The sequence below is a fragment of the Xylona heveae genome (genome assembly GCF_001619985.1).
Source record: "Xylona heveae TC161 unplaced genomic scaffold L228scaffold_1, whole genome shotgun sequence".
In the NCBI taxonomy this organism is placed as follows: Eukaryota; Fungi; Ascomycota; class Xylonomycetes; order Xylonales; family Xylonaceae; genus Xylona; species Xylona heveae.
The window spans coordinates 2360094-2382079 of NW_017264193.1; the positions used below are offsets into that span (position 1 = coordinate 2360094).

The 21986-nt window shown below is 49.8% G+C and overlaps 11 protein-coding genes across 11 annotated transcripts; 6 read left to right on the forward strand and 5 right to left on the reverse strand.

Moving 5' to 3' along the window:
• Window positions 1-248: 248 nt before the first annotated feature.
• On the reverse strand, window positions 249-2213 carry L228DRAFT_279825 (translation elongation factor Tu). Its single transcript, XM_018335726.1, has 5 exons — window positions 1963-2213; window positions 1855-1883; window positions 1514-1776; window positions 751-1430; window positions 249-685 (listed from the first exon to the last, which is right to left on the reverse strand). The coding sequence occupies exons 1-5, from the start codon at window positions 2144-2146 to the stop codon at window positions 495-497; spliced, it is 1347 nt and encodes a 448-aa protein (XP_018192207.1). The 5' UTR covers window positions 2147-2213; the 3' UTR covers window positions 249-494.
• Window positions 2214-2401: 188 nt separating this feature from the next.
• On the reverse strand, window positions 2402-3464 carry L228DRAFT_243152 (hypothetical protein). Its single transcript, XM_018331619.1, has one exon. The coding sequence runs from the start codon at window positions 3379-3381 to the stop codon at window positions 2665-2667; it is 717 nt and encodes a 238-aa protein (XP_018192208.1). The 5' UTR covers window positions 3382-3464; the 3' UTR covers window positions 2402-2664.
• Window positions 3465-3585: 121 nt separating this feature from the next.
• On the forward strand, window positions 3586-4364 carry L228DRAFT_226451 (LexA/Signal peptidase). Its single transcript, XM_018330420.1, has 2 exons — window positions 3586-3984; window positions 4034-4364. Exons 1-2 carry the CDS (start codon window positions 3616-3618, stop codon window positions 4202-4204), a joined length of 540 nt encoding a protein of 179 aa, XP_018192209.1. The 5' UTR covers window positions 3586-3615; the 3' UTR covers window positions 4205-4364.
• L228DRAFT_216853 (putative mitochondrial large ribosomal subunit YmL35) lies at window positions 4275-5748 on the reverse strand. The gene is made up of 2 exons (XM_018330130.1): window positions 5155-5748; window positions 4275-5082 (listed from the first exon to the last, which is right to left on the reverse strand). The coding sequence occupies exons 1-2, from the start codon at window positions 5693-5695 to the stop codon at window positions 4370-4372; spliced, it is 1254 nt and encodes a 417-aa protein (XP_018192210.1). The 5' UTR covers window positions 5696-5748; the 3' UTR covers window positions 4275-4369.
• A 16-nt stretch (window positions 5749-5764) lies between these two features.
• L228DRAFT_226453 (ribosomal protein) lies at window positions 5765-6974 on the forward strand. The gene is made up of 3 exons (XM_018330421.1): window positions 5765-5962; window positions 6016-6124; window positions 6183-6974. The coding sequence occupies exons 1-3, from the start codon at window positions 5879-5881 to the stop codon at window positions 6869-6871; spliced, it is 882 nt and encodes a 293-aa protein (XP_018192211.1). The 5' UTR covers window positions 5765-5878; the 3' UTR covers window positions 6872-6974.
• Window positions 6975-7252: 278 nt separating this feature from the next.
• L228DRAFT_265033 (ClpP/crotonase) lies at window positions 7253-8847 on the forward strand (the record flags this gene model as incomplete). Its single annotated transcript, XM_018334645.1, has 4 exons — window positions 7253-7306; window positions 7368-7532; window positions 7583-7995; window positions 8055-8847. The coding sequence occupies 4 exons, from the start codon at window positions 7253-7255 to the stop codon at window positions 8845-8847; spliced, it is 1425 nt and encodes a 474-aa protein (XP_018192212.1).
• Window positions 8848-9043: 196 nt separating this feature from the next.
• L228DRAFT_243157 (hypothetical protein) lies at window positions 9044-9323 on the forward strand. Its single transcript, XM_018331620.1, has one exon. It carries the CDS (start codon window positions 9090-9092, stop codon window positions 9246-9248), a length of 159 nt encoding a protein of 52 aa, XP_018192213.1. The 5' UTR covers window positions 9044-9089; the 3' UTR covers window positions 9249-9323.
• Window positions 9324-10284: 961 nt separating this feature from the next.
• Window positions 10285-11488, forward strand: L228DRAFT_265034 (hypothetical protein; the record flags this gene model as incomplete). Its single annotated transcript, XM_018334646.1, has 2 exons — window positions 10285-10420; window positions 10500-11488. 2 exons carry the CDS (start codon window positions 10285-10287, stop codon window positions 11486-11488), a joined length of 1125 nt encoding a protein of 374 aa, XP_018192214.1.
• An 861-nt stretch (window positions 11489-12349) lies between these two features.
• L228DRAFT_207192 (GroES-like protein) lies at window positions 12350-13760 on the forward strand (the record flags this gene model as incomplete). Its single annotated transcript, XM_018329711.1, has 3 exons — window positions 12350-12523; window positions 12717-13331; window positions 13464-13760. The coding sequence occupies 3 exons, from the start codon at window positions 12350-12352 to the stop codon at window positions 13758-13760; spliced, it is 1086 nt and encodes a 361-aa protein (XP_018192215.1).
• Window positions 13761-14163: 403 nt separating this feature from the next.
• Window positions 14164-18405, reverse strand: L228DRAFT_16526 (hypothetical protein). Its single transcript, XM_018329419.1, has 7 exons — window positions 18127-18405; window positions 17839-18026; window positions 15145-17756; window positions 15017-15088; window positions 14863-14950; window positions 14725-14808; window positions 14164-14666 (listed from the first exon to the last, which is right to left on the reverse strand). The coding sequence occupies exons 1-7, from the start codon at window positions 18198-18200 to the stop codon at window positions 14632-14634; spliced, it is 3153 nt and encodes a 1050-aa protein (XP_018192216.1). The 5' UTR covers window positions 18201-18405; the 3' UTR covers window positions 14164-14631.
• A 540-nt stretch (window positions 18406-18945) lies between these two features.
• L228DRAFT_16400 (hypothetical protein) lies at window positions 18946-21251 on the reverse strand. Its single transcript, XM_018329410.1, has 5 exons — window positions 21019-21251; window positions 20176-20485; window positions 19578-20123; window positions 19452-19519; window positions 18946-19399 (listed from the first exon to the last, which is right to left on the reverse strand). The coding sequence occupies exons 1-5, from the start codon at window positions 21076-21078 to the stop codon at window positions 19106-19108; spliced, it is 1278 nt and encodes a 425-aa protein (XP_018192217.1). The 5' UTR covers window positions 21079-21251; the 3' UTR covers window positions 18946-19105.
• Between the last annotated feature and the right edge of the window lie 735 nt (window positions 21252-21986).

Consider the following 21986-nt stretch of genomic DNA (forward strand, 5'->3'; position numbering starts at 1 on the left):
GCTTCCAGTGTTTTCGTGTTCAGAAGTGTTTCAAGGCGCCGTACCTTTCCATCGACTATTTTTCGCTCTCTCTCGTGTGTAATATCTTCCTTGAAAGGCGGCATGTGAGGAATATACAGGACTTGGCTCCAAATCTCGCCGGATGCTCATCAAGGCTTATTGCATCTTGATACTTGGAAGCAGCCAGAGGTGTCACGTATCAAACAAGTTCGCAATACGAGCAAGAAATTGACATTCAACCAATATTTCTGCAAATGTTGTCAAGGGACCATGCTATTTATAATACAATCTAGAAAACATGTAAGAGAAGAGAGGGGTGGTTCCCTATAAATTTTTAACATGTCTATGGAGGTCTTGTCTGGAAAAAAATTATGTTCGACCTCCGACCTGGACGAGGAAAGAAGATATTTACGCCTTCAAACCTCGCTCCCATGACCAAACGTCCCACTCCCGTATCCTAAGCAAAATGCGACAAAGTTCCCATATCTTGATGTTTACTCAATGATGCGGGTGATGATGCCAGTAGCAACGGTACGGCCACCCTCACGGATGTTGAAGCGCTGACCCTGCTCAACGGCAATGGGGTTGTAGATGTCGCAAACCATCTCGACGTTGTCACCGGGCATGACCATCTTGGCCTCGGGGTGCTCGGTACCCTCAGGCCAGTTGAGAGCAGCGGCCTCATCTATAATTAACATGTCAGACGCCGGATCTCCCATAGATTTTGAAGAGAGGAGGTTGATTACTTACCAGCAGTACGGATGAAGATCTGGGGACGGTAGTTCTGGTGGAAACCAGTGTGACGGCCACCTTCCTCCTTGGTGAGGACGTACATGGAGACGAGGAACTTCTTATGGGCCTTGGTGGAGCCGGGCTTGGCAATAACCATACCACGGCGAACATCCTCACGGCGGACACCACGGAGGAGCAGACCAGAGTTGTCACCGGCGCGGGACTCATCGCAAGACTTCTTGAAAGTCTCAATATCGGTAACCTTGGTCTTGATAGGGGCCTCGCTCTTTCCGACAAGCTCAACCTCGGAGTCCTTCTTCAGGACACCACGCTCGACACGGCCAGAAGCGACGGTACCACGGCCGGGAATGGAGAAGACGTCCTCAACAGACATGAGGAAGGGCTTGTCGAGGTCACGCTCAGGAGTGGGGATCCAGGTGTCAACGGCCTCAAGGAGAGAGTCGATCCGCTCAACACCAATCTCAGGCTCGCGGTTCTCCATGGCACAGAGAGCAGAGCCCATGATAATGGGGGTCTCGTCACCCTCGAATCCGTAGGAAGAAAGAAGTTCGCGCATTTCCATTTCGACAAGTTCAAGCATTTCCGGGTCCTCAACGGCATCGACCTTGTTCACGAAGACGACGATTTTCTGGACACCGACCTGACGGGCGAGCAGAAGGTGCTCTCTCGTTTGGGGCCTGTGGCGGAAATGCAACTGTCAGCCGTCTATCACTTTGGATCAATTGCACAAGGGGAACTGGTGTTTGGCCTGGAGACTCACATTTGACCATCAGAAGCAGCAACGACAATGATAGCACCGTCCATGTTAGCAGCACCAGTAATCATGTTCTTGATGTAATCGGCGTGACCAGGGCAGTCGACGTGAGAGTAGTGGCGGTTGTCGGTCTGATACTCAATGTGGGCAGTGGAGATAGTGATACCACGCTTCCGCTCCTCAGGAGCCTTGTCGATGGCAGCATACTCCAAGTAGTTTGCGTAACCCTTCTCAGCCTGACGCTTGGTAATAGCAGCAGTCAAAGTGGTCTGCAGATGCGATTAGTCTAGATTCGGAATTGAATTGATTGGAATTGATGATTTGATGCATCGCGTGTGTTGCATTACCTTTCCGTGGTCGACGTGACCAATGGTACCTATTGCACACAGTCGTCAGAATTGATGATCCAATTGCACTGCTTTTCACATCCTCAAGAATGGAATTGGATCACTTACCAATGTTGACGTGAGGCTTGGTTCTTTCGAAGGCAACAGCCATGCCTCTGCAGGCGTTGACCATCTGGCCGGCATTCTGACCCTTGCGGAGGGCCTGCTGGACAGGGCTGGCAGCATTGCCCTGTCGCAATGCGAGACCGGTGGTCCGCAGGAAAGGACCGATCGATCGGGCAAAGGTGGCCATTTTGTACACCTCAAACAATACACCCACGATTCAACGAGAGATGTAAATGGTGAAGCTTGTTGAATCGAAGTCGCGGCTACCGACGAGTTTACGAAAAATCTTAGCGCCATTGGACAGAGAGGCCCGTGCACGTGACCTGCCCCGGAAACCCCCTGACTTAACTTATAAAGGTAGTTTTTGGGGCGCTTGTGGCTATTTAGCTATTCTAATCTTATGTGAATTTATGCTTTTAAATGTGACTTTGTTCAATACTGTGACTCCGTCATGATCCAAGAATTCGCCTGACTGAAGGACTGCAACTTCGTTGTCAGGTAAGCTATGTATACCGTACTGCAATCGGCCATATGGCCAGCCACAAAACGTGATGCAATTGGATGGCGTATGTGCAATCATTAAATGGGATAACTGAGCCATTTTATCCTGCCGTGCATGATCTTATACCCCCACCTAGACCAAAGCTATGTACAGCATAATCCTTCCACTGTTGGTAGGCGTAACGTAGAAGGAATGTTGCCCGCCTATTTGTCTTTCAATCCTTCGAAATGCAATGTAGCTGTACGAAGCAGCTGTCCCTCCATTGGCTTCCATTCTTTTGCTCCATTGACCGAATCCACTGCCTCTCGTATCCTCTTGAGGGTTGTCTCGGCCTCAGCAGCAGTTGCCATCCGGCTCTTTTTTTTCGGAGCTAAGAGCACCTCAACACGGCGACCTGCTTCCAGAAATTCTTCAAGCTTTCGTAAGCGGTGGCTGAGGTCGTTGGGAGCAATTGCCCAGTTCAATTCCAGCTTTTTAGCGCTTGCTTGTGGGTTCTTCGGTGGCTTTGCCTTGGCTTTACTGGCCTCTAATAGCTCTCTCTTCGAGATTATCTTGCAAATCGCCGGTGTATTCGGTTCTAATTTCGTCAACTGGACAAGGCGGTATATCGTGCGATCAATTGAATCGAGAATGTCGCGAAGTGGGACAGGCTCGTCCAGACCGCCCTCCTCATTGACAATACGGACTGTTCTAGCTTCTATCTCTTCGTCCCAAGCTGCTCGTTTCTTGGCAGGAATTTGCTTTGTGCTCTTCTTGAAATATAACCTCGTCTGTGGGAGAGCAAATGAGGGAAACCGCCGCGGAAAGGGTGCGAGAGGTGGTGCACGCAGAGCTTGAAACGCGGGTGGTGAAGGTTCGAACTTGACAAACACCTGGTGGAGGGCACGAACGGTGCCGCAAAGATGCTGTATCCGCCCCATTATGTACTGTCAACCTGGTCGCGACCCGTCGTCTATTGTAGAATTCGAATGTGCTGGAGTGTCTATCGTTCCCAACTGTGCTAGTCAAGGCTGTAAGTTGCAACTCTACATCGATTGTTGAGCTTCGCGAAACCGACAAGCGCACAGACCACAAAGGGATTTTGGTTCTATGTTATATACGCCCATCTCGACCACCCTGCCTTTCTTCGTATTAATAGCTACGATGCCTCCCTGATGGGGTCCAATCTCGGCAGCTTATTCGCGCGGTTCAAAGGATCCTTTTCAAAAAACGTATATGGATCTCCATTTCATCTGGCCTTACAGACCGCAAAAGTCCTGTGTTTTGGACATATCATCAACGAACATGTCATCACTCTAGCACCTACCATCGGCCCCAGCATGCTACCCACGATTGAAGCCAAAGGAGACTGGGTTTTAATATCAAGATTGAATCGAAGAGGAAGAGGCATCTCAGTCGGTGATGTTGTCAGCGCTGATCATCCAGCAGTTCCGGGCCGCGGAGCCATCAAGAGGGTTATCGGCCTGCCAGGGGACTTTGTGGAGAGAAAGACGCCGGGTTCAGACAATCCTACGATCATACAGGTATGATTCTCTAGCGCAATTAATTATCCCTTACCTGACCCCATTGCAGATACCCGAAGGCCATTGCTGGATTGTGGGTGACAACCTTCCCCATTCGAGAGACTCACGAATGTATGGACCGCTGCCATTAGCACTTATTAAGGGCAAGGTCCTAGGGGTATTATTTCCATGGAACGAACGAAGACGGATAAGAAATAATGTCACGGCTCTTGAGTTGTGAATCATTTCGAGTTGCAAAGCTTGGGCTTGTTGCCTGTGGGAGTTGTATCTTATACGTCAATAAATTGAGAAGAGTGCTGCGAATGCGCGCTTTTAGATTGAACACAATATACATCTAGAATACATGATATAAAAATAATCTATATTACTCCCCCAAAGACCCTGTCTATCTGTACCGTGCGCCGTCCTTCTTCTTGTACGGGAGAGGCTCCACCCGCTTCCGCCGGAGCTCAATATCGGCTCCTTCGAGGCCAGCGCGTGCCATAACAGCGGCGGTGCCTTCGTCCCATTGCGTTCTGAACAAATGAGCGCCAATGGGCTTCAGCGAGTTCTTGTCGGCGAAGCTCCGCAGGTTAAAACCATCCCTTTCAACCGCTTTCTGGGCAGTCTCAATCTTTTGACCATTTGGTTGCTCCAGGACAAAGACGGACAGGCGGTGGTAAGGGCTACCCTTCTGAGCAAATGGAGGGAGCCATGGCAAAATGGTAGAGTCTTGCGAAAGTCGCGACAGCGGAATAGAAGTCGAGGTAGGCGAGATTGGAATGTTCGCCGCAAGGAAGTGACACCGGTAATCGAAGCTGTCTTTCTCTAGGTTTGGCACATCCGGATCCACTACGGCAACGGTGACGAAGCGCTCGCCCTTGTCGAAGACTTGCACCTTGAGTCGTGCTGGGGACTCGCTCACTCGTGAGTCGACAAATTGACCCGGCTGGATATTGTGTCGGCGGAAAGCCAGACGGACATCGGCTACGGGGTCGAGATGAGGCAGAATATCTGGAACGACGTTCATTTGGGTAATTCTCTGCACAATCAGAGGGCGTTGGTACTCGCGCCATTTCTTATCCGCGAGATATCTGTAAATTGGCCTGTTCATATCACCTAAAACGTAGAAGGCAAAGAATCAGCGGATGGCCAATGCACAGAAACGTCATATGAGATGAGTGTACATACCCTGACCATCTTCAAAACGCTTCTTAATCAAGGGATCGTTGATGTCCGCAAGGATCTTCAACTTCTCAAGATAGTTTTGCATGCTTCTGAGTCTTCTCGCCTTTTCCACCTCTCCCCCGCTGACGGCGGGATCTTGGGATTGTAATTTTGCAATACGTGCCCGCTCGGACTCAATCTGCTTCAATTTTTCTTCACGGTCCGCCTGAAGGACCTTGCGGGCTTCTTGGAAGCATTGATACGGCAATTGCTCGAATGGAATATTGGCCGTAGTTTGCAATGCTAATCGACGTCGTCTTGAGCCAACTGGCAAAATACCGGCCTTTATCAACTTCTCCTCCTCGGACGGCGTGACAGCAGTGGCAGGATCAGGAAATGCTGAATTGTCGGCCTTGCTCGACTGGACATTGGCCTCATCAAAACGTGCTGGACCGGCAGTGAACGAGCGGAAGGAGACACCGAGAGTAGAATTTGGGCATGAACCCTTTGCGCCTTGCCGCCAAAGGCTGGCCAGAGGCTTAGAGGCCCGTTTGCAACCCGACATTGCCCCTGGCTGGATTGGAGTGTTGTCGAGGCGAAATGGTTGATGATCCTCCAACAGGGGACCGGGAAGCTCTAAGTTTGGCAGTTTCGGCGAAACTTTTTTGAGCCTCTATTAGCGACTCTCCCGCAAATCCCCCATCACGGAGCGCCTCGCCCAACTCCACATCCCAGAAACACCAGAGTCATGGGATCCAAATATCTCCTTCGCCCTTTGAGGGTCCTTTCTGGCCCTGGGATTTGTCCCAGGATCGCTGGCAGCGCGCGAATGGTTGGTTTCCGGAGACTGTTCTTCGCATATACGGCTAACACTCTTTTGCGCAGCAATACCATTCTCCACTCACGTCGCGATCAATTACTACAGAGACTCCGTCTGCTGGATCAAATTTCACTGATACTGTCTCCTCTACGCTCTTCGATTCCTCCCCAACTAGTCAGTAGCCAATCAATTGGTCCGTTTCCCTTTGCTAGTCGCTGACCGTCATCCACAGCCCCTACTGTCCTTACTACGATCTACGATTTTCCAACAATGGAACCTCTTGAATTCGCCGAATACCCATCAAATCATCTTCATTTGCCTCTTCGCCGGGATATTTTGCACAAGGCTGTCGTGTACGAAGGAGATATGACCCGTCAAGGTACGGCGAGCACGAAATGGCGAGATGACGTCCATGGAAGCGGACGCAAACTTTACCCTCAAAAGGGCACTGGCCGCGCCAGAGCAGGTGACAAGAAGTCGCCTATTCGACGAGGAGGAGGTGTCGCTTTTGGCCCTAAGCCGCGAGACTTTTCGACCGAATTGCCCCGGAAGATTTACGACTTGGCATGGAGAACCGCTCTCAGCTACAGGTACCGAAGGGGTGAGCTGCTTGTTGTCGCAGACGGCGCCGACATTGAGTACCCTAAGACGAGATTTGTGAAGCAGATATTTGAGAAGAACCATTGGGGCAACGCAGATGGGCGATCACTCGTCGTGACCGAGTCGTTCCGGACCAACTTGTTTAGAGCGCTCCGACATGCTGGAGAGGAGGGAAGAGTTCTGACCACAGATCAGGTTGATGTGAAGGATCTCCTTGAGCTTGGCCGTGTTATTATAGAGAGAAGTGCATTGGACAGCATCCTGAGGGAGCATCAGAGCGATCTTCTCGGAGGCATTCGTTCCGTCGTCGCCCAGCAATAGGGCATTTACTTTGTACACTAGCATTTGTATTATGAAATTTGGGTGAATTTCTTTTTCAGAAAAATGTAGATTTTTTAATTCTTTTTAAGCTTCCTGGAGTGGCATTGTTGCAAATTTCGTTCATGAAACCGTACATGTTGAATGGTGATTGTACACATGTGTTCCTATAATATACCGCCGGGGCTGGCCGAGGTTTCTCTCGGGAATTCCGATTTGGCAGCATCACCAAATGCCGAAATCGTTAAAGCCACCCCATCATCCCAAGAAAACATTAAATGACCACATTCGTTTGACCAGCCACTCTAATTCTTAATGTTGCTGCGACACAGCTCGAGGGCATTGACGCCGCTGAGCTGTGGCTCGCGGGCTTTTTCACCAGCTATGCCGTTGAGAGCTAAGATCCTCAACCCTGCTGTTGGTGCTGGTCAAGCAAGGGTAAGATACTGCGAATCCCAACGCACAAACCCCATAACGGCTCACTGACAGATATTGCAAGATGGTTACGCAAGCGACGATGCCGATTGTTACGATTGAGGAGGAGAAGCAGGATGACGTCCTTTTCAATACTCTTTATGGCGCCCGAACGATCGAGCTCAACCGGCCTGCAAAATTGAATTCCTTGAACAGTTCGATGGCAAGAAAGATTACACTGAGGCTGAAGGTGAGAAGGCGCGCTCTTCATGGGATAGAGAACTTTCTAACAAGCTCCAGGAATGGGAAAAATCGCAGCTGGCAAATGTCATTGTCATCAAGGGTGCCGGACACAAAGCATTTTGCGCCGGCGGAGATGTTGCGACGCTTGCGAAGCAGAACACCGAAGGTCCTCATGGACAAGCCCACTCGACCGAATACTTTGGCCACGAATACAGGCTCGATCATATTATTGCTACGTATTCTAAGCCTTATGTTGCCTTTATGGATGGCGTCACAATGGGAGGTGGTGTTGGATTGAGCGTACACGCGCCTTTCAGAATAGCCACTGAGAGAACACTTTTTGCCATGCCCGAAACCACCATCGGCTTCTTCCCGGACGTTGGTGGCAGTTTTTTTCTGCCTAGACTGGACGGCGAGATTGGAACATATCTCGCCCTCACCAGCGAGCGCCTTACTGGTGTCAATGCTTAGTATGTAGCTTTCTCTCGAGGTGATCCTTACCGAGCGCTTCTTGCTAATTTTCGAAAAGCTATGCTGGCATTGCAACTCACTACGTTCACTCCTCGTCTCTCCCCGACCTCGAAGCGCGTTTGGCGGAGCTGGTGTTCAAGGACTACGCTTCGCTCCAGGAACGTCTTCGCATCTTGAACACCACTATCGAAGAATATGTCACCGGCCTCCCCTACGACGAGCCGATGAAACTTGCAAGCGCTACTCGGGCAGCCATTGACCGATGCTTCAGATATGACACGATGGAGGAAATCCTCGCCGCTCTGCAGGAGGAAAATACGGAATGGGCGCAAAAGACCATCGAGACGTTACACCAACGGTCGCCAACGTCTGTTCGGGTTGCCCTGCGACAAATGCGATTGGGTCGGCAATGGAGCATCGCAGAGGCCTTTCAGCGCGAGTACCACATTGCCGCCAAATTCATGGAGCATCCCGACTTTGTCGAAGGGGTTTCGGCTCGTTTGATCCGGAAGCCAGCGGATACTCCCCAGTGGCAGCCTGCCTCTTTGGAGGAAAGCACCATGGAGGCCACCAATGCCTTTTTTGAGGTTGAAGGTGCTGATCGTCTGGCGCTTTTGAGCCCGCACGACTTTTCCGAGTATCCCCACAGCTGGATTGGTTTACCGCCCGAGTCGGAGGTTGAGAAGCTCGTTCGTGACGGTGACAAGACGAGAAACCAGATTCTCGAGCACTTGATCCTGGCAAGCAACGGGAAGATTGGCGTGCAGGAGAAGGTACAGGAGATATTGGAACGGAAGACAAGCGCTGACGGTGCCGGCGGTCGCGTCAGCTGGATTCCTGAAGAGAATTAAACTTTGGATTTCATATGAAGTGTTTGACACAAAAATCACTCGACCAGACAGAAGATACTGGTATATTGTAAATTAGAGCCTCTTTTTTGATCCTTTTGTATGTACGAATGTACCTTTGAAAAGTTCTGGGTGGACTTGACCACCTTTTTATTACGTCTAATGGAGAGTCCAACTCTTGTACTTGTCCTCAGCTTAGGCCTATTGTATCTTGTAATGCTCTATATTCCAATTGCCTTGACACGATGATGCGCCTTCGCATTTCATTTCTGGCCAAACTGTCTGCCCTTTTTTCTTTTCCAAAATTCATCCAGTCTTCTGCAATTGTTCCGTTAACTGTTTCAGGCTGTCGCGAACACTACAAGCTGAGTGTGGCCTGTCACTCCGCCACCACACTGCCGTGAATGCGCCAAATATCACTACTTCACCTGTTCTCCCACCGTAAATGATGCGTCAGCCAATTAAGCGTTCAATCTGTCTCCACGAAAGCCCTTAAATCCAGCAAATACGACATGTAGTAGCTCTCTAGACCGGAGTGGCAGACAACAGCATGAACAAGGCCACTTGACCCTTCTCGGCGTCAGCAAGAATACTCATGTGAAGTGCCATCACGCTGCGAAACCCGTTACTGAGATGTATTAAGAAAGCCGAAGCGTGTATCAAAGATTATGCATTGTGTTGTGAACGTCTTGTGAAACCCGAACTGATCTCTTGTTTTGAAGACTACCTTATATAGTACGAGTTCTGGGCAATTCTGTCGCTCGCTGGGCCCCTGCTCGTCATGGTTATGAGGCCCCGAATCATATTATCTCTGTAAAGAACGATCAAGTCAAGAAAAATGTACAATTTGAGGCGAAAAATTGCCATCGAGATGTTTGATATTTCAGATTGCCAACAGGGGCTCATCGCTTTTTGTTTCCATGATGCAGTGTATATACCCTGACAAGCTTTGAGCATGCCGAGACAGCCCTCAAGAGACACTGAAAAAAAAAAAATTTAGAAAAGTGGGAAGAATGTGTCAAAATATTTTGTTTCGAAAAATATGTTCTGAAAACATTTGAAGCGGTTAGGGCTCAATGACTCTACAAAATATCTGCACTTGGATCCCAAATCACAGGGCCGGAGTTAGTGCCCGCTGGTTGGCGCTTGGCGTGTCAGCAAATTGCATGAACTATGCGCGCTAAACGGCGATGCGCCCGAGAATTGTGGACCAGGTTGTGCCACTGTGAGCATGTGGGGCAGGTAAGCAGGCTGCATATATTCCGTGCCTGCACGCCCCAGATTTACAATGTAATCCCTGAAACAGGACTACACTGATACTACTTTCAATCAGCTACAATATTGCGTTTCAATATTTTTTCTTCTGCATCAACAACTCTTGGCATTCCATGTGACTAGTGAAACATGGACGGCATTGCAACACCATTCCATGGGGCGGTAATGACTCCCGCCCCACTGACGCTGGGATGGATGCCCCAGCAAACCCAGGTGCTGGCTCCCGAGGAGGACTGGACAGGCATATCGAGCCAAGCCGAACGAAGAAAATTGCAAAATCGTCTGAATCAACGAGCTTATCGTAAGTGTCAGCATGTTGCGAATTCCGTCCCAGATAACCCTTTGCAGGACGGGATAATAGGCTAATTTTGTTACTCCAGGAAAGCGAAAGGCGGACGAATTGAAGCAGGATCAAAGATCTTCAAAATCCCCACGCTATTCCTCACCCCCTTTCACTTCTTTGCCACACCATACGCCCCTCGGTCCTCATGGAGTTGAATCCATCGGAGGCCCCCGTCCTGTACCCAAGTCAAATCTGCAGGGCACGAACATAGGCGACCTCTCAAAAGCAAGGGCCCCTAACTCGCTATCTCCCACATCCAGCCATCCAGTGCTTTCTATCTACAAAGTCGAGAAAGCAAAACACGCCAGGCCGCCGTGTCAGCTCGATCCCGAGGATGCAGAGAAACTTTTGGACCGGTTCGAAAAATTAGCGACCATGAGCTATATCAGTGGTTCCCCAACATCCGATCATCTCCTCACATTGATCAAGTTCAATGTTCATAGAGCGTTTGTGAGAAATTCCTACGTTATAGGATTACCATGGAGGTTTGTGCAAGATGATGATGCACTTTCATTGTTCAGCAATCCGACTCCCGGCCATGGACACTTGGAGAAGCCCATGCCTTTGAGTCTTCGTCCAACCCATATTCAACGCACAATACCTCATCACCCATGGTTTGACCTCATACCTGTACCGGGTATTCGAGATAACCTGATTCGTACCGGCGAGGACAACTATGATGAGCAGGAACTCTGCGAAGATCTCGTAGGTTTTTGCGGCGGCACACCCGGCAACGAGGGGCTAATAGTTTGGGGCGAGTCTTGGGACCCGAGTGGATGGGAAGTCACTGAAGATTTTACGAATAAATGGTTTTGGACTCTCAGAGGCTGCAAAGACCTGCTGGAATCGACAAACCGGTGGAGAAGAATGCGTGGCGAAAAGCCATTATGCTGGGATATATCCGATCCCGAATCAGTACATTCTTCTCAAACCCGGAAGGATGCGTCAAACCAGGCTCAATGGCAGAGTGCGCGGCATTACGATGATAGTGAGCGTCTACGTCACAGAATAACGGAGATTTCTTAATCCATTAATGAGGCGTGGAATAATCTACCCAATAATATTACGGAAATCAATGGAATCGAATATGGATCTCCTTCTCTCCCACCGTTGAAACCTAAATCGGACTAGATTTGGACGGAGGTATTCACCAAGAGACTCGGCCGAAAGAGCTCATAGGAGGCTAAGAAAGCCTATCAGCGAGGCATGTTGCAACTAATTGCAGTGCCAAGAACTCAAGAGCCCGGAACACCAAAGAATTCGCAAGAAATGGCAATTTTACTCAACCTGAACCGATGGAATGCCGAGGCAGTAAGATGGTAGAGTTTTCCCATTACTTTAGACCTCGGTTTGACCTCATCGGAGATTACGGATATGGATTAGCGTGTCAGCAACTTGCATTAGCGCAGCGTGTCAAGCGTTTATCGGGATGGCGGCTCCAGGAACGAGGAACCGAATCCAAAACAGGAATGGCTCCCGGAAATAACGTGGAATTATAACCCCTACGGCATTGTCGCGAACGCGCTAGAATCTCAGATATACGCAATGCATTTCGATGCCGAACAACTCTTTTCACATCTCCCAAAGCGAATGCCGTCGAAGTATCAATTGAAGAATTTCTCAAATGCTGATTTCTCAGCAAAGCAGTCATGATCACAAAATGCTTAATTACCTCATCGGCATTAAAGATGATTGCTGCTGATTTTTGATATTGTAATCGCCGGTGGATAAAAGAGTCAAACCCCAATGTATATATAAGTGAAGCTGAAGCCGTTGATGGATTGACTTTGAATACCGAGCACCGAGCAGAAAACTTTTACATTCTTCAATATTTTCCTGGACTTCTTCTTGCACTGCCTCTGAAATCAAAATTAAATACATCACATCATGACCGTTGACTACAAGTTCGAAGGCTGGCTCGGCCTTGACGCCAGCGCAGCGGACGGCAAAATGGTCTGGAAGGAATTCGAGCCCAAGCCGTGGGAAGAAACCGACATTGATATCAAAATCACACACTGCGGTATCTGCGGATCAGACCTTCACACTCTCCGGAGCGGCTGGGTACGTTTACTGTTGTCATTTCCTCTCCGAATCTTTTTCATATCTCCCTTTCTCTCTTTTCTCTTTTATCCCATTTATCGTTTCCCCTCCTTTTCCACATAGTCATACCAACGAAATCAGACCCCACCACTTAAAGTCTACCCCATTTGCCACGGAACACTCAAGAAACTAACATTCCCAACCTCAATCTCAGGGCCCAACCAACTACCCCTGCTGCGTCGGACACGAAATCGTCGGTATCGCCGTCCGCGTTGGAACCCAAGCAGAAGGCAACATCCAAGTCGGCGACCGCGTCGGTGTCGGCGCACAAGCCGATTCATGCCAGGGCCGCGGTTGCGGGTCATGCAACGAATGCTCCGCCGGAAAGGAGCAGCACTGCCCTAACGTCTTCGTGGGCACCTACAACGGCGTGCACATGAACGGAGGCAAATCGTACGGCGGATATGCGCTCTACAACCGCACTCCATCGCACTTTGTCGTCAAGATCCCCGACTCGATCTCCTCCGCCGACGCCGCTGTCATGCTGTGTGCAGGCGCAACCACATACACGCCGCTGAAGAACAATGGCGTCGGTCCCGGCTCACGCGTCGGCGTAGTGGGTGTTGGAGGGCTCGGTCATTTTGCCATTCTCTTTGCGCGGGCCCTGGGCGCAGAGAAGGTCGTTGCCATCTCCCGAAAGGGCGACAAGAAAGCCGATGCGCTGAGTCACGGCGCAGACGAGTACATTGCGACAGCAGAGGATAAAGAGTGGCAGAACAAACATAAGAGGTCCTTGGATCTGATTGTTTCGACGGCTAGTTCTTCAAAGGTATTTTTCCCTTCCCCTTGGCCCCCTTGTTTCTCGTTTCTCGTACACTTTTCGAAAGAATAGAGAAAGAGAAAAACAGGGGGGAAAAAAAAGGGAAAACCAATTCGCTAATGCCTTTTCCAACCAATGTAGATGCCAATGGCAGACTATCTCAGTCTTCTCCGCGTCGGAGGCAGCCTCGTGCAGCTCGGCAACCCCGAGGACGGGGCTCTGACGCTGCCTATTCCCGCGTTGATCATGAACGGCGTCAAGCTCGGCGGCTCGCTGATCGGCTCGCCCAGTGAGTTGAGAGAAATGCTTGCCCTGGCTGCGCAAAAGCAGATTAAGCCCTGGGTGGAGCAGCGGCCCATGAAGGACGCCAACCAGGCGATTCTCGACATGGAGGCTGGAAAGGCCAAGTATAGATATGTTTTGGTCAATGAGGAGTAGAATTTTTCTTTTCCCGGAGTTGTGGGTGTGGGGTGTGGGGTGGGGGTTGGGTTAAAGTGTTTGTGGAACGAGAGACGGTTTTGGTGGGGGCGGGGAAGTTCTTCCCTCTATATAGATGTGTCATATTCATTCTTTTGGAGCCATGACAAGAAGGAGTAGAGGACTGAAAGCGGAATGAAAGAGGATGTAGGTTAGTGAAATACAATCAGAATGAATTCTTCTACACTGCCTAGAACCGGCTAGAGATATATTCATTTTGCGTGAAAGGAAGGTAAGAAAAATAAGATTACTAGACGCTGGTAGAAACACCGCGAGCTTGTGCAAGTAGTGGTTTTGACGAAGGCAGATGTAAAACCACAAAATATTTGGATACAGAATGTATAGAGATAAGAACTGAAATTTGTATCAATGGCATCTACAAACTATGGCGCCACCAGGGCACGAACGAAAAGGACTAGTAGGATCCAAGCACAGCTTAATCCCAACAATTCCATCTACATTGAGCCCAAACAAGAGTTTGATGCATATACTTTCCACTCCCTAATCAACACTACCTCTATACATAATTTGATGCTTCCACCTTTGGGTATTCAATCCAATTCGAACACTTGTTAGAAAAAGAAAAGGGAGAGAGAGAAGAGAAGAAAATATGAATATGCAGCAGAAGCTGCTAACCGTACCGCAATGTGCGGTGTATTGATATCCATAAAGTGAGTCACCGAAAACGCCGATTTAGTTATGTACCAATGGAAGAATAATCGGTATCCACAATGGTCGGTTAAGAATGGCGGCATATGTCCCAAAAGGCAAGGACATGTCTGCGATGAGTTTCGTCAAAAAGTAACCCTTGGGTGACGGTTCATTGATACGTTCAATGATTGACAGTTTTGTAAGCCTCTCTCAGAACTGTGATGAAGTTAGCTTAAGAAAAAAAAAAAACCGAGAGGGTCACAGCGATGCTTACCTTGCAGAAGCTGTGCCTGTCCAGTGGGATTTTCGCAAGCGCATTGCAGAGTGCCGCCCCCATCTTGAAAGTCGAGAATGACACCTTCGATTCGTTAGCAAGAGCTAATACAATTAACAGAGATGGGGTCCAACGCACTGTGTGGTAGCTCCTGTCTGTCTAGGTCGGGAATGGCAGGCTCGTAGAATTCAGAAAGATGGTAACGCTTTGTAAAGGCGCGAGAATTCTGCGAACAAGAGGACCAAGTTAGAAGAAAACCAAAGTCTTCTTTTTTGCTAGAACGGAGCCTCACCTCGTCAGCTTTGGCCATGGCTAAGCTTATGAATCCTTGCCCATCCATCTTTAGGCATCGTCGCTTCCACAGCTTTCATATCATCAGCAAATAGGTCAGAATAATTTTCCAGGGGGCTAAAACCATACCAAAGTATCAGGAAATTGGACATTGACTTCCCCAATCTCTTGAACGCCTTGTGGAAGCTGCTGCTGGTTGCTTCGGTCTTGAAGCGGTTCCCCCTTCACACTCGGGCCAGTGGTATTTGCAGAGCTCTTCTTAGTGGGCGAAGAAAAAGCAGACATGCGACGCAAGATTCGACTTGCTCTCGAGGATTTCTTTTCTTCCTTTTCATTCGTGGACTCGGCCCCGTTGGCCGTTGGCGACTTTGGCTCGCTCCCTCGGCGGCTGGAAGAGGATGTTCTACTTTTAACGGATAGCTGACGAGAAGAATCTGGCCGGTCCGAGGGCAAGGAATGATGGAGTGTATTGAGGTCCGTGGCAACAGCCAAGTTCTCGCCGCTCAAGGCCTTCTCGCCCAGAGCACTGGTTTTAACCTGTGCTGCCAACTCTGGTTGCGATGAGTGGAGAGATATTATAGAATGACGTGCCCTATCCCCTAGGCCAAAATTACGACGAACTCCTTCCTGGTCGCGTGAAGACGGAGAAGCTGAGACAGATGAGGCGCGGCGAGGCGAGTCACGATCCTGTACCAAACCAGTTGGGGGCTTCAAGAAACCCTGCCGAACAGAAGGTTTTCTTAGAGTAGATAATGAAGAAGCGGAATCTGGGGTGGAAGCTCGCGAGATCGATGATGGTGAATTGCTTGACTCGCGGTTTGAAAGCATTTCCAGAGCCTTGATTCGTTTAGAGATTCCCGAAGAGACATTTATCCTTTTCGCTACAGGAACTCCGGTAGCCTGGGCACTATTATTTTCTGCATAGGAGGCCGACAGAGAGCGATGCGGCTCTGGGAAAAAGGTGCCGGGGGTAAGACGTCCCGTACTGGTCGAATCCCTACCAGTGTATGGATTCGAAACAGCTCGAGAAACTGGCGAATATTCCCTTGAATATGGATCACTGAGACCAACAGGGAAAAGCGGTTCGATTGGAGACTTCGCAACAGATATCGGTCGAGCTTCTTCAACTTTTGCCCTTTGTAATTCTTCCATGAATGAATCATCCGAGAGATAGTTATCCTCTGAATTTTCTGCGGCTAATTCAATCCGCACAGAGTCAAATGCCGGCCCCCTTGGCTGAGGACTTATGTATTTCTCACCCTGATCCTGCTCGCTTTTTGCGGGACTTGAAAAAGAATCCGCGGGTGGCTCAAGGGAGGTCAACGACGCCAAAGACTGTGAGCACGACCGAAGCTCACTCGTTTGAAGGCGAGGGCTGCTCGCAACTGCAGTCTGCTGATCGGTTTGATCAAGCTCATCATTGCCAGCGTTGGAAGCTGGTTCAATAGTCTCCGTCTCGCTCAAATGAGTTTGGAGGCTATTATCCGACTTTGCAGGCTCATCGACTTCTTCTTGTATCTCATCTTGAGCAGAATTCACTGTGGACGAATTGGAAGTAGGAATAAACTGATCTGCCCTTTCGATCGGGTCTCCCTCCTCGGCGGAGCTTGGCGCGCGCCCAAGCGGTACTTCATTCGCACCGTCTTGGCTCGGCCCGCTTGACGAGGGCACCAACTGCTCCAAGGCCAAATCGGATGCAACACTAGAAGCTGATAATAAGGGCTCTTGTCCATCGGAGCGATTCTTATGCTGGCTGTGGTCGACAGAACCGTCTTCAGGCACCATACTTTCTCGGGCGTTCAATGAAGGCGGTTGCTGCGTCACCTGACTGTCTTCAAGGGATTGAAGGGATTGTGGCCCATCTGTCGTGGGTGATGTAGGCACAGAATCCGCCTGAGATTTTAATTGATTTCTTCGCAGTTCCAAGGCTCTCTGCAGCCGCTGCTTCTCGTACGTTAAAGATGATCCTTTCGCTGATTTAGAAGACATCGGCCTGGCGGATGTCATGGAGGATACGGTGCCTGAGCTTGATGGTCGACTCGTCACGGCTTGCATGCGTTGAGCATTAGTATAGTTTGATGAGGTCGTAAATGCTGACATTGATGACATTTGTGAGCTTTGCGATGGAGGCCGGGCTGGGACGATGCTCCGGTTCGCAGCCCGTAATCCAGCTGGTAGAGTAGCTACAGGCTGAGAGCTATTTTCGCCTAATGGCAAATAGTTGGCATGCGGTCGTCTGCCGTTGTCGATTGATGGCCGTGGCCCCAACTTGACCTTTGGTTTAACGTTGTAAGAAGAAAAACCATATGTATCATAACTCACTGCTCGTTTGGAGTGGCCACTGGCTGATCCAGGCGGAGAGGCAGCAGAATTCACAGAACCACTTGTAAGTGGCTCCTCCGCGATTGAATCGACAGGATCTCGAGCCGCCGATAAGTCCTCGGCTACACCAGAGCGTCCTGGTCCCGCGCTAGGTTCGACTTCTCTTCGGTTAGTGTTGATTATGTGATTGTTTGATTCCGCGTCAGGAGTTTGTCCATCTTCAGCGCCTTCGTTAATATCAACGAGTTTTGGTAGCGTTGAAGACGTATTGGAAGAAGCAGTGGAGCCGGATGCCGTGTGCAGTGAGCAAGCAGCTGATAATGTCGAATCTTTCAGTTGGTCTGGGTTCGAGAAAGTAAATACTGTATCATGTGGGGCGAATTTGTCTGTGACAGATTGGAAATGTACGGAGACACGGGCTGTTGGATAATGTGTCAGCAGACCTGACTCTTATTTTTTCACGAGCGAAGATAACGCCGCAGTTAGCGGGCAGAGACATACCCTGTAGTAGTCGAGAAATACCGTCCGGTAGGTATTTGATGATCACCTTCCTCCGTCTGTAATGCATGAAGCCGTACAGAGGTGATACCTCCACATAATTGGCGACAGCTTGGCGGGCTTCGGCCGCACCGCCTGCGCCAGTCTGTAAAATGTCGACTTCATCTCTCGAAACATATTTAAGGAGAAACCTAATTGCATTGATGATCGTCAGATTCTTTGGAAAACATTGGCGTTGACGGAGCGGTCGCAGTGATTGGTGGGGTACCCCGCGAATTGCTGGTGACTTACCATGCACCTGGCTCGGCCAGAGCCGCATTGTATGCTTCCTCCACTCTCTGAGCGTCGAGACCGTTCAAAGACATGATGAGTCGCGTCAACAATGGAATTGAAAGTGCTCTTTGTTGTTATAAATGCCAGAATAATTTGTTGCTCGGCGGCTGGGTTGTAAGGGATTAGCTCAGGGGCCGGCGCGCTCCACTAGATCTCGCAGAATTGAGGGCATTATTACTGGGCCAAGTGCTCCGGCCGGATTCAAAAGAGAGACTCAGTTGGAAGATGAGCAGGCCTTTTTTTCTTCTTTTTGTGAGCGTCAAGCAGGAAAAGAAGGAATTGCAATTACGCGATCATGCCTCGCATATCAAAGGCAGAACGCTGTGGGTTCTGGTAGTTGGGGGGGGGTGAACGGGATCGTTCGAGGGTCTCCCGTCCTCCAACACCATAAACTGATCGACTTTGACTGGTATGGCGTCTTGGCCCGTGCACTTCCCGATTAGTTAGGCGCGACACTCGTCGGCCCCTAAGGAGGTCGAACCAAGGATCCTCTGAAATTGATACCCAAGATGCTTTCCGTAAGGGCAACAAATCGAACGAACATAAAATGACCAGAACAAATTTACGATGGTCAGAGAATTTTGGGAGAGGTGTACCAGTAGAAATATTGTTCGCATGCAATGACCTCGGATAAGGGAGAGGCAAACATTCTCTTCAGGGGCTCAGGGTCATCTTAGGCTTCAAACCACTAGCTCACTGCTGAAATTCCCGATCTCCTAAATATGCACCCGCGGTGCTTGCTCTTCACGCTTTCCAATTTGAAACAGGCTTGGCAGATGTCCTTTTTTCATCATTTATTTCGGCTAATAATCAAAAATCAAGGTACTTGCAAGCATGCAAAGCTATTAATAAGAATAATGCTTAACTTATGTCCCAAATCTCCCTTTTGTTCACGAAAAGGCAAACTTTCCCACCGGTGCCTCACCCTTCTGCGCCATTAGTAGCGAGGGGGCGGCGGAGGAGCTTGATATCCACCACCTGGTAGAGGCGAGTGTCCACCTGGTGGTCCATAACCTTGGGGCGCGGCCCCGTATCCCTGCTGAGGAGGTTGAGGATAGGGCGGCTGCGCTCCGTAACCTCCAGGTGCGCCATACTGTCCCGGTGGCGGGGCTCCGTAGGGCTGTTGCGCATAGGGAGGTGCTCCGTACGCCTGAGCACCAGACGGACGGTTGGTAGCCTCATCCTTTGTATCATAGGATGAGTCAACGGCGCCAAGAAGGAGCTTCGCTAACTGCCAAACAGTTAAAAAGATCCTCAGACCCAAACAGGAGCCAATGACTTACCCAAAGCTCTGGTGTCAAGTCCACAGGAGGTTGAGCACGAGACATTTCATCTTGTTCGACTTCAAAATCTGGAGAGTCTTTAGCAAACTATTCCGGAGCATTCTCTTGAACTTAGCCACAACTTACTCGATGTGCAGTCCACGAGATGGCCGACACCAGGCTCATTGTCAAGCTTTCCCAAGAATTCCCGAGCCTTTAAATCATTTCCAACCTGTGCAAACTCAAACGCAATGGCGCCAGAACCATAACGAGGCAGCCGTGCAAGTTTGTCTGCAGCTTCACGAATGACATCAAAAACCATATTCTGCGGCTCTCCAGCCGGCTGACCGTCAGTGATGGTGATGATGAGCACTGGCTTGGTCAACTGGCCAGTTTCTGCCTTGGCAAGAACAAGAGGGCGTAAAATCTTGTCACGAAGGCTGGTACCCATCGGTGTGAGGCCCTTGAAGTGTACGCCAGAAACCAGCCGCTCAACCTCTTCCTCCGTCCGGATGTTGTTTCCGGTCCTCTCAGGCGGGGCACGAGGGTCATCAACGAGATTATGGTTCATGAAACGAACAGTTACGCCATCTTGATCAAAAAGCGTTGCTGCGTATGCGACGCGGTTGAGGATGAGCTTCAAATCATCGATACGAGATCCCTTCTCCTCAAAGACCATGGAACCACTGTCATCTGCTAATAATCAGCATTGGTGCATAGATGTGATATCTTGGCGATGACCTACCGATATAGAGGATGATATCGAACAAAGAAAGTTTAACGATATCTTGGGCGACCTCGCGAGGGATGCGCCAAGCGGAACACAAATGATCGACTTGCGTTGTCACTCGACTCGCAAGCTGGTCCAAAATAGGGCTATTGGGAGGATAGATGTTCTGGAGGTTCTTCTCCTGGACAGTGGCCTGGAGCAATCGCTTATAGGCGGCAGTCTGCTCAGGGCCGGCTTGTGACTGTGGAGGATATGCACCGCCATATGGAGCGTTGCCAGGAGGAGGACGATACGATTGCTGGGGTGGATATTGGCCGGGTGGGTACTGCTACAAGGGTAGGAAAGTCAGTACGCTATTCAAAAAGACAGATTGAACAATCGATCGAACGACGAACGTAGCCATAAGGCGGGCCAGGAGGATAAGGCGCCTGCGGTGGGTTGCTTGGCGGGTATGGCTGCCCATATGATGCCGGAGGTTGCTGGCCTGGCGGAGGCGGAGGCGGTCTATTGTATTGGGGCTGACTATATTGGCCCGTCTGATATTGAGGTTGTGGAGGATATGGCGGCTGCGGTGGGGTCGCCACGGCTCCCGGGTAGGGCGAAGATGCTTGAGGAGGGTAAGGCGGCCTTGAACCGGGGTAGCCAGGTTGAGGTGACGGTGTCGAGTAATACATTTGTCCAGGATATGGCTGATTGTAAGGTCGTCCAGTCATCTTAGCGGCTGAAATACTGCAAAAAATACTACAGTGCGAGTTTCCGGACGGGTCCGCCAGCGAAGTCGTCCAGGTGTGTGCGATAATCCGGTCCAAAAATCGAAAGGAAACAGGGAACATGAACGTAATAGAGAAGATCGCTTACAGACTGAGGAGCACCGGCATTTCCCGGGTAAGCTTGGTATTGATTTTGTCCAGGCTGCATTGATTTGGGCAGGAATCAGTGACAAGACACGCCAAGCCGAGTGCCAGTCGGTACTTACGTAGCCAGGCTTCTGGCCAGCAGGGGGCTGAGGGGGGTAAGCCGACCCTCCCGGAGCTTGTGCTGGAGGAGCACCATAGCCACCTTGCGTCTGGCTCGCGGCGAGCTTCGAAGCTAACTGTCATATCAAATCAATAGTTTAGCAGCTATCATTCCCGGAAGAATCACCGCTACAAGTTGCAATGTGAGAGGTGAAATGGTGGGGGCGGGGTACGGCGGGCTAAGTATTGCAGACAGGTGAAAGAGTGTTCTGGCTATCAGGGCGGAGCTCCACTCACTCCCATGTTGGTCAGAAAGTTTTCAAATGCGTCGAGTATAAATTTAAGTGATCAAGCTTTGCACAAGAAGTGAAAATCAAGCAAAAGGAGAAGAAAAGGTTGTAATGCCGCTGCAACCTGGCGTGATATAAATACGTTTCGGAACGACGAGCAGCTGGGGCTGAGCTGCGGTTGTGCCAGTTTAGTGCAGGGTACCTGCAAAGCCACAATGAGGGGTAGCCGAGCATGAACCAAGGAAGAAATGTGCACGACTTAGCCACGTTGTTATGTAAAGGGTTTATCTGATGTCATAAAACCGCAGTTATCTCCCTGCATACTCCGTAGCCGCGCGTCGGAAATCTTAGTGCTTTCGCCAAGACAGCCGCCCCTTATAAACAATGGATCAAGTCAAAACGAGTCACCATGGTCGAGAAACATGAGTATATAATAGGAGAGCTATCCTGTCATTTTATCTTTTGGCCATACCATTACCAGCATTCTCGAGTAAAATAAGCCAAGTAGTACCTTATTTACGCCAAAAATTAAGGCTTCTTGCTTGACAAAAAAGTAACATCTCTAGAGACCAAATTTTCA

Excerpts from the sequence above, each read along its gene's own strand:
- L228DRAFT_243157 (XM_018331620.1), top strand. The coding sequence starts at position 9,090 with ATGATGCGCCTTCGCATTTCATTTCTGGCCAAACTGTCTGCCCTTTTT.
- L228DRAFT_243152 (XM_018331619.1), bottom strand. The coding sequence starts at position 3,381 with ATGGGGCGGATACAGCATCTTTGCGGCACCGTTCGTGCCCTCCACCAG.
- L228DRAFT_226453 (XM_018330421.1), top strand. The coding sequence starts at position 5,879 with ATGGGATCCAAATATCTCCTTCGCCCTTTGAGGGTCCTTTCTGGCCCT. Across the intron at positions 5,963-6,015 it reads TCGCTGGCAGCGCGCGAATG|CAATACCATTCTCCACTCAC; the intron begins GTTGGTTTCCGG and ends TCTTTTGCGCAG. Across the intron at positions 6,125-6,182 it reads CTTCGATTCCTCCCCAACTA|CCCCTACTGTCCTTACTACG; the intron begins GTCAGTAGCCAA and ends CGTCATCCACAG.
- L228DRAFT_226451 (XM_018330420.1), top strand. The coding sequence starts at position 3,616 with ATGGGGTCCAATCTCGGCAGCTTATTCGCGCGGTTCAAAGGATCCTTT. Across the intron at positions 3,985-4,033 it reads ACAATCCTACGATCATACAG|ATACCCGAAGGCCATTGCTG; the intron begins GTATGATTCTCT and ends ACCCCATTGCAG.
- L228DRAFT_16400 (XM_018329410.1), bottom strand. The coding sequence starts at position 21,078 with ATGCAGCCTGGACAAAATCAATACCAAGCTTACCCGGGAAATGCCGGT. Across the intron at positions 20,486-21,018 it reads ATGCCGGTGCTCCTCAGTCT|TACCCACCCGGCCAATATCC; the intron begins GTAAGCGATCTT and ends CCCTTGTAGCAG. Across the intron at positions 20,124-20,175 it reads CGATATCATCCTCTATATCG|ATGACAGTGGTTCCATGGTC; the intron begins GTAGGTCATCGC and ends GATTATTAGCAG.
- L228DRAFT_279825 (XM_018335726.1), bottom strand. The coding sequence starts at position 2,146 with ATGGCCACCTTTGCCCGATCGATCGGTCCTTTCCTGCGGACCACCGGT. Across the intron at positions 1,431-1,513 it reads GCTGCTTCTGATGGTCAAAT|GCCCCAAACGAGAGAGCACC; the intron begins GTGAGTCTCCAG and ends TTTCCGCCACAG. Across the intron at positions 686-750 it reads GATCTTCATCCGTACTGCTG|ATGAGGCCGCTGCTCTCAAC; the intron begins GTAAGTAATCAA and ends TGTTAATTATAG.
- L228DRAFT_16526 (XM_018329419.1), bottom strand. The coding sequence starts at position 18,200 with ATGTCTTTGAACGGTCTCGACGCTCAGAGAGTGGAGGAAGCATACAAT. Across the intron at positions 18,027-18,126 it reads CTGGCCGAGCCAGGTGCATG|GTTTCTCCTTAAATATGTTT; the intron begins GTAAGTCACCAG and ends CAATGCAATTAG. Across the intron at positions 17,757-17,838 it reads TATTTCTCGACTACTACAGG|CCCGTGTCTCCGTACATTTC; the intron begins GTATGTCTCTGC and ends ATTATCCAACAG.
- L228DRAFT_216853 (XM_018330130.1), bottom strand. The coding sequence starts at position 5,695 with ATGTCGGGTTGCAAACGGGCCTCTAAGCCTCTGGCCAGCCTTTGGCGG. Across the intron at positions 5,083-5,154 it reads GCGTTTTGAAGATGGTCAGG|GTGATATGAACAGGCCAATT; the intron begins GTATGTACACTC and ends TCTACGTTTTAG.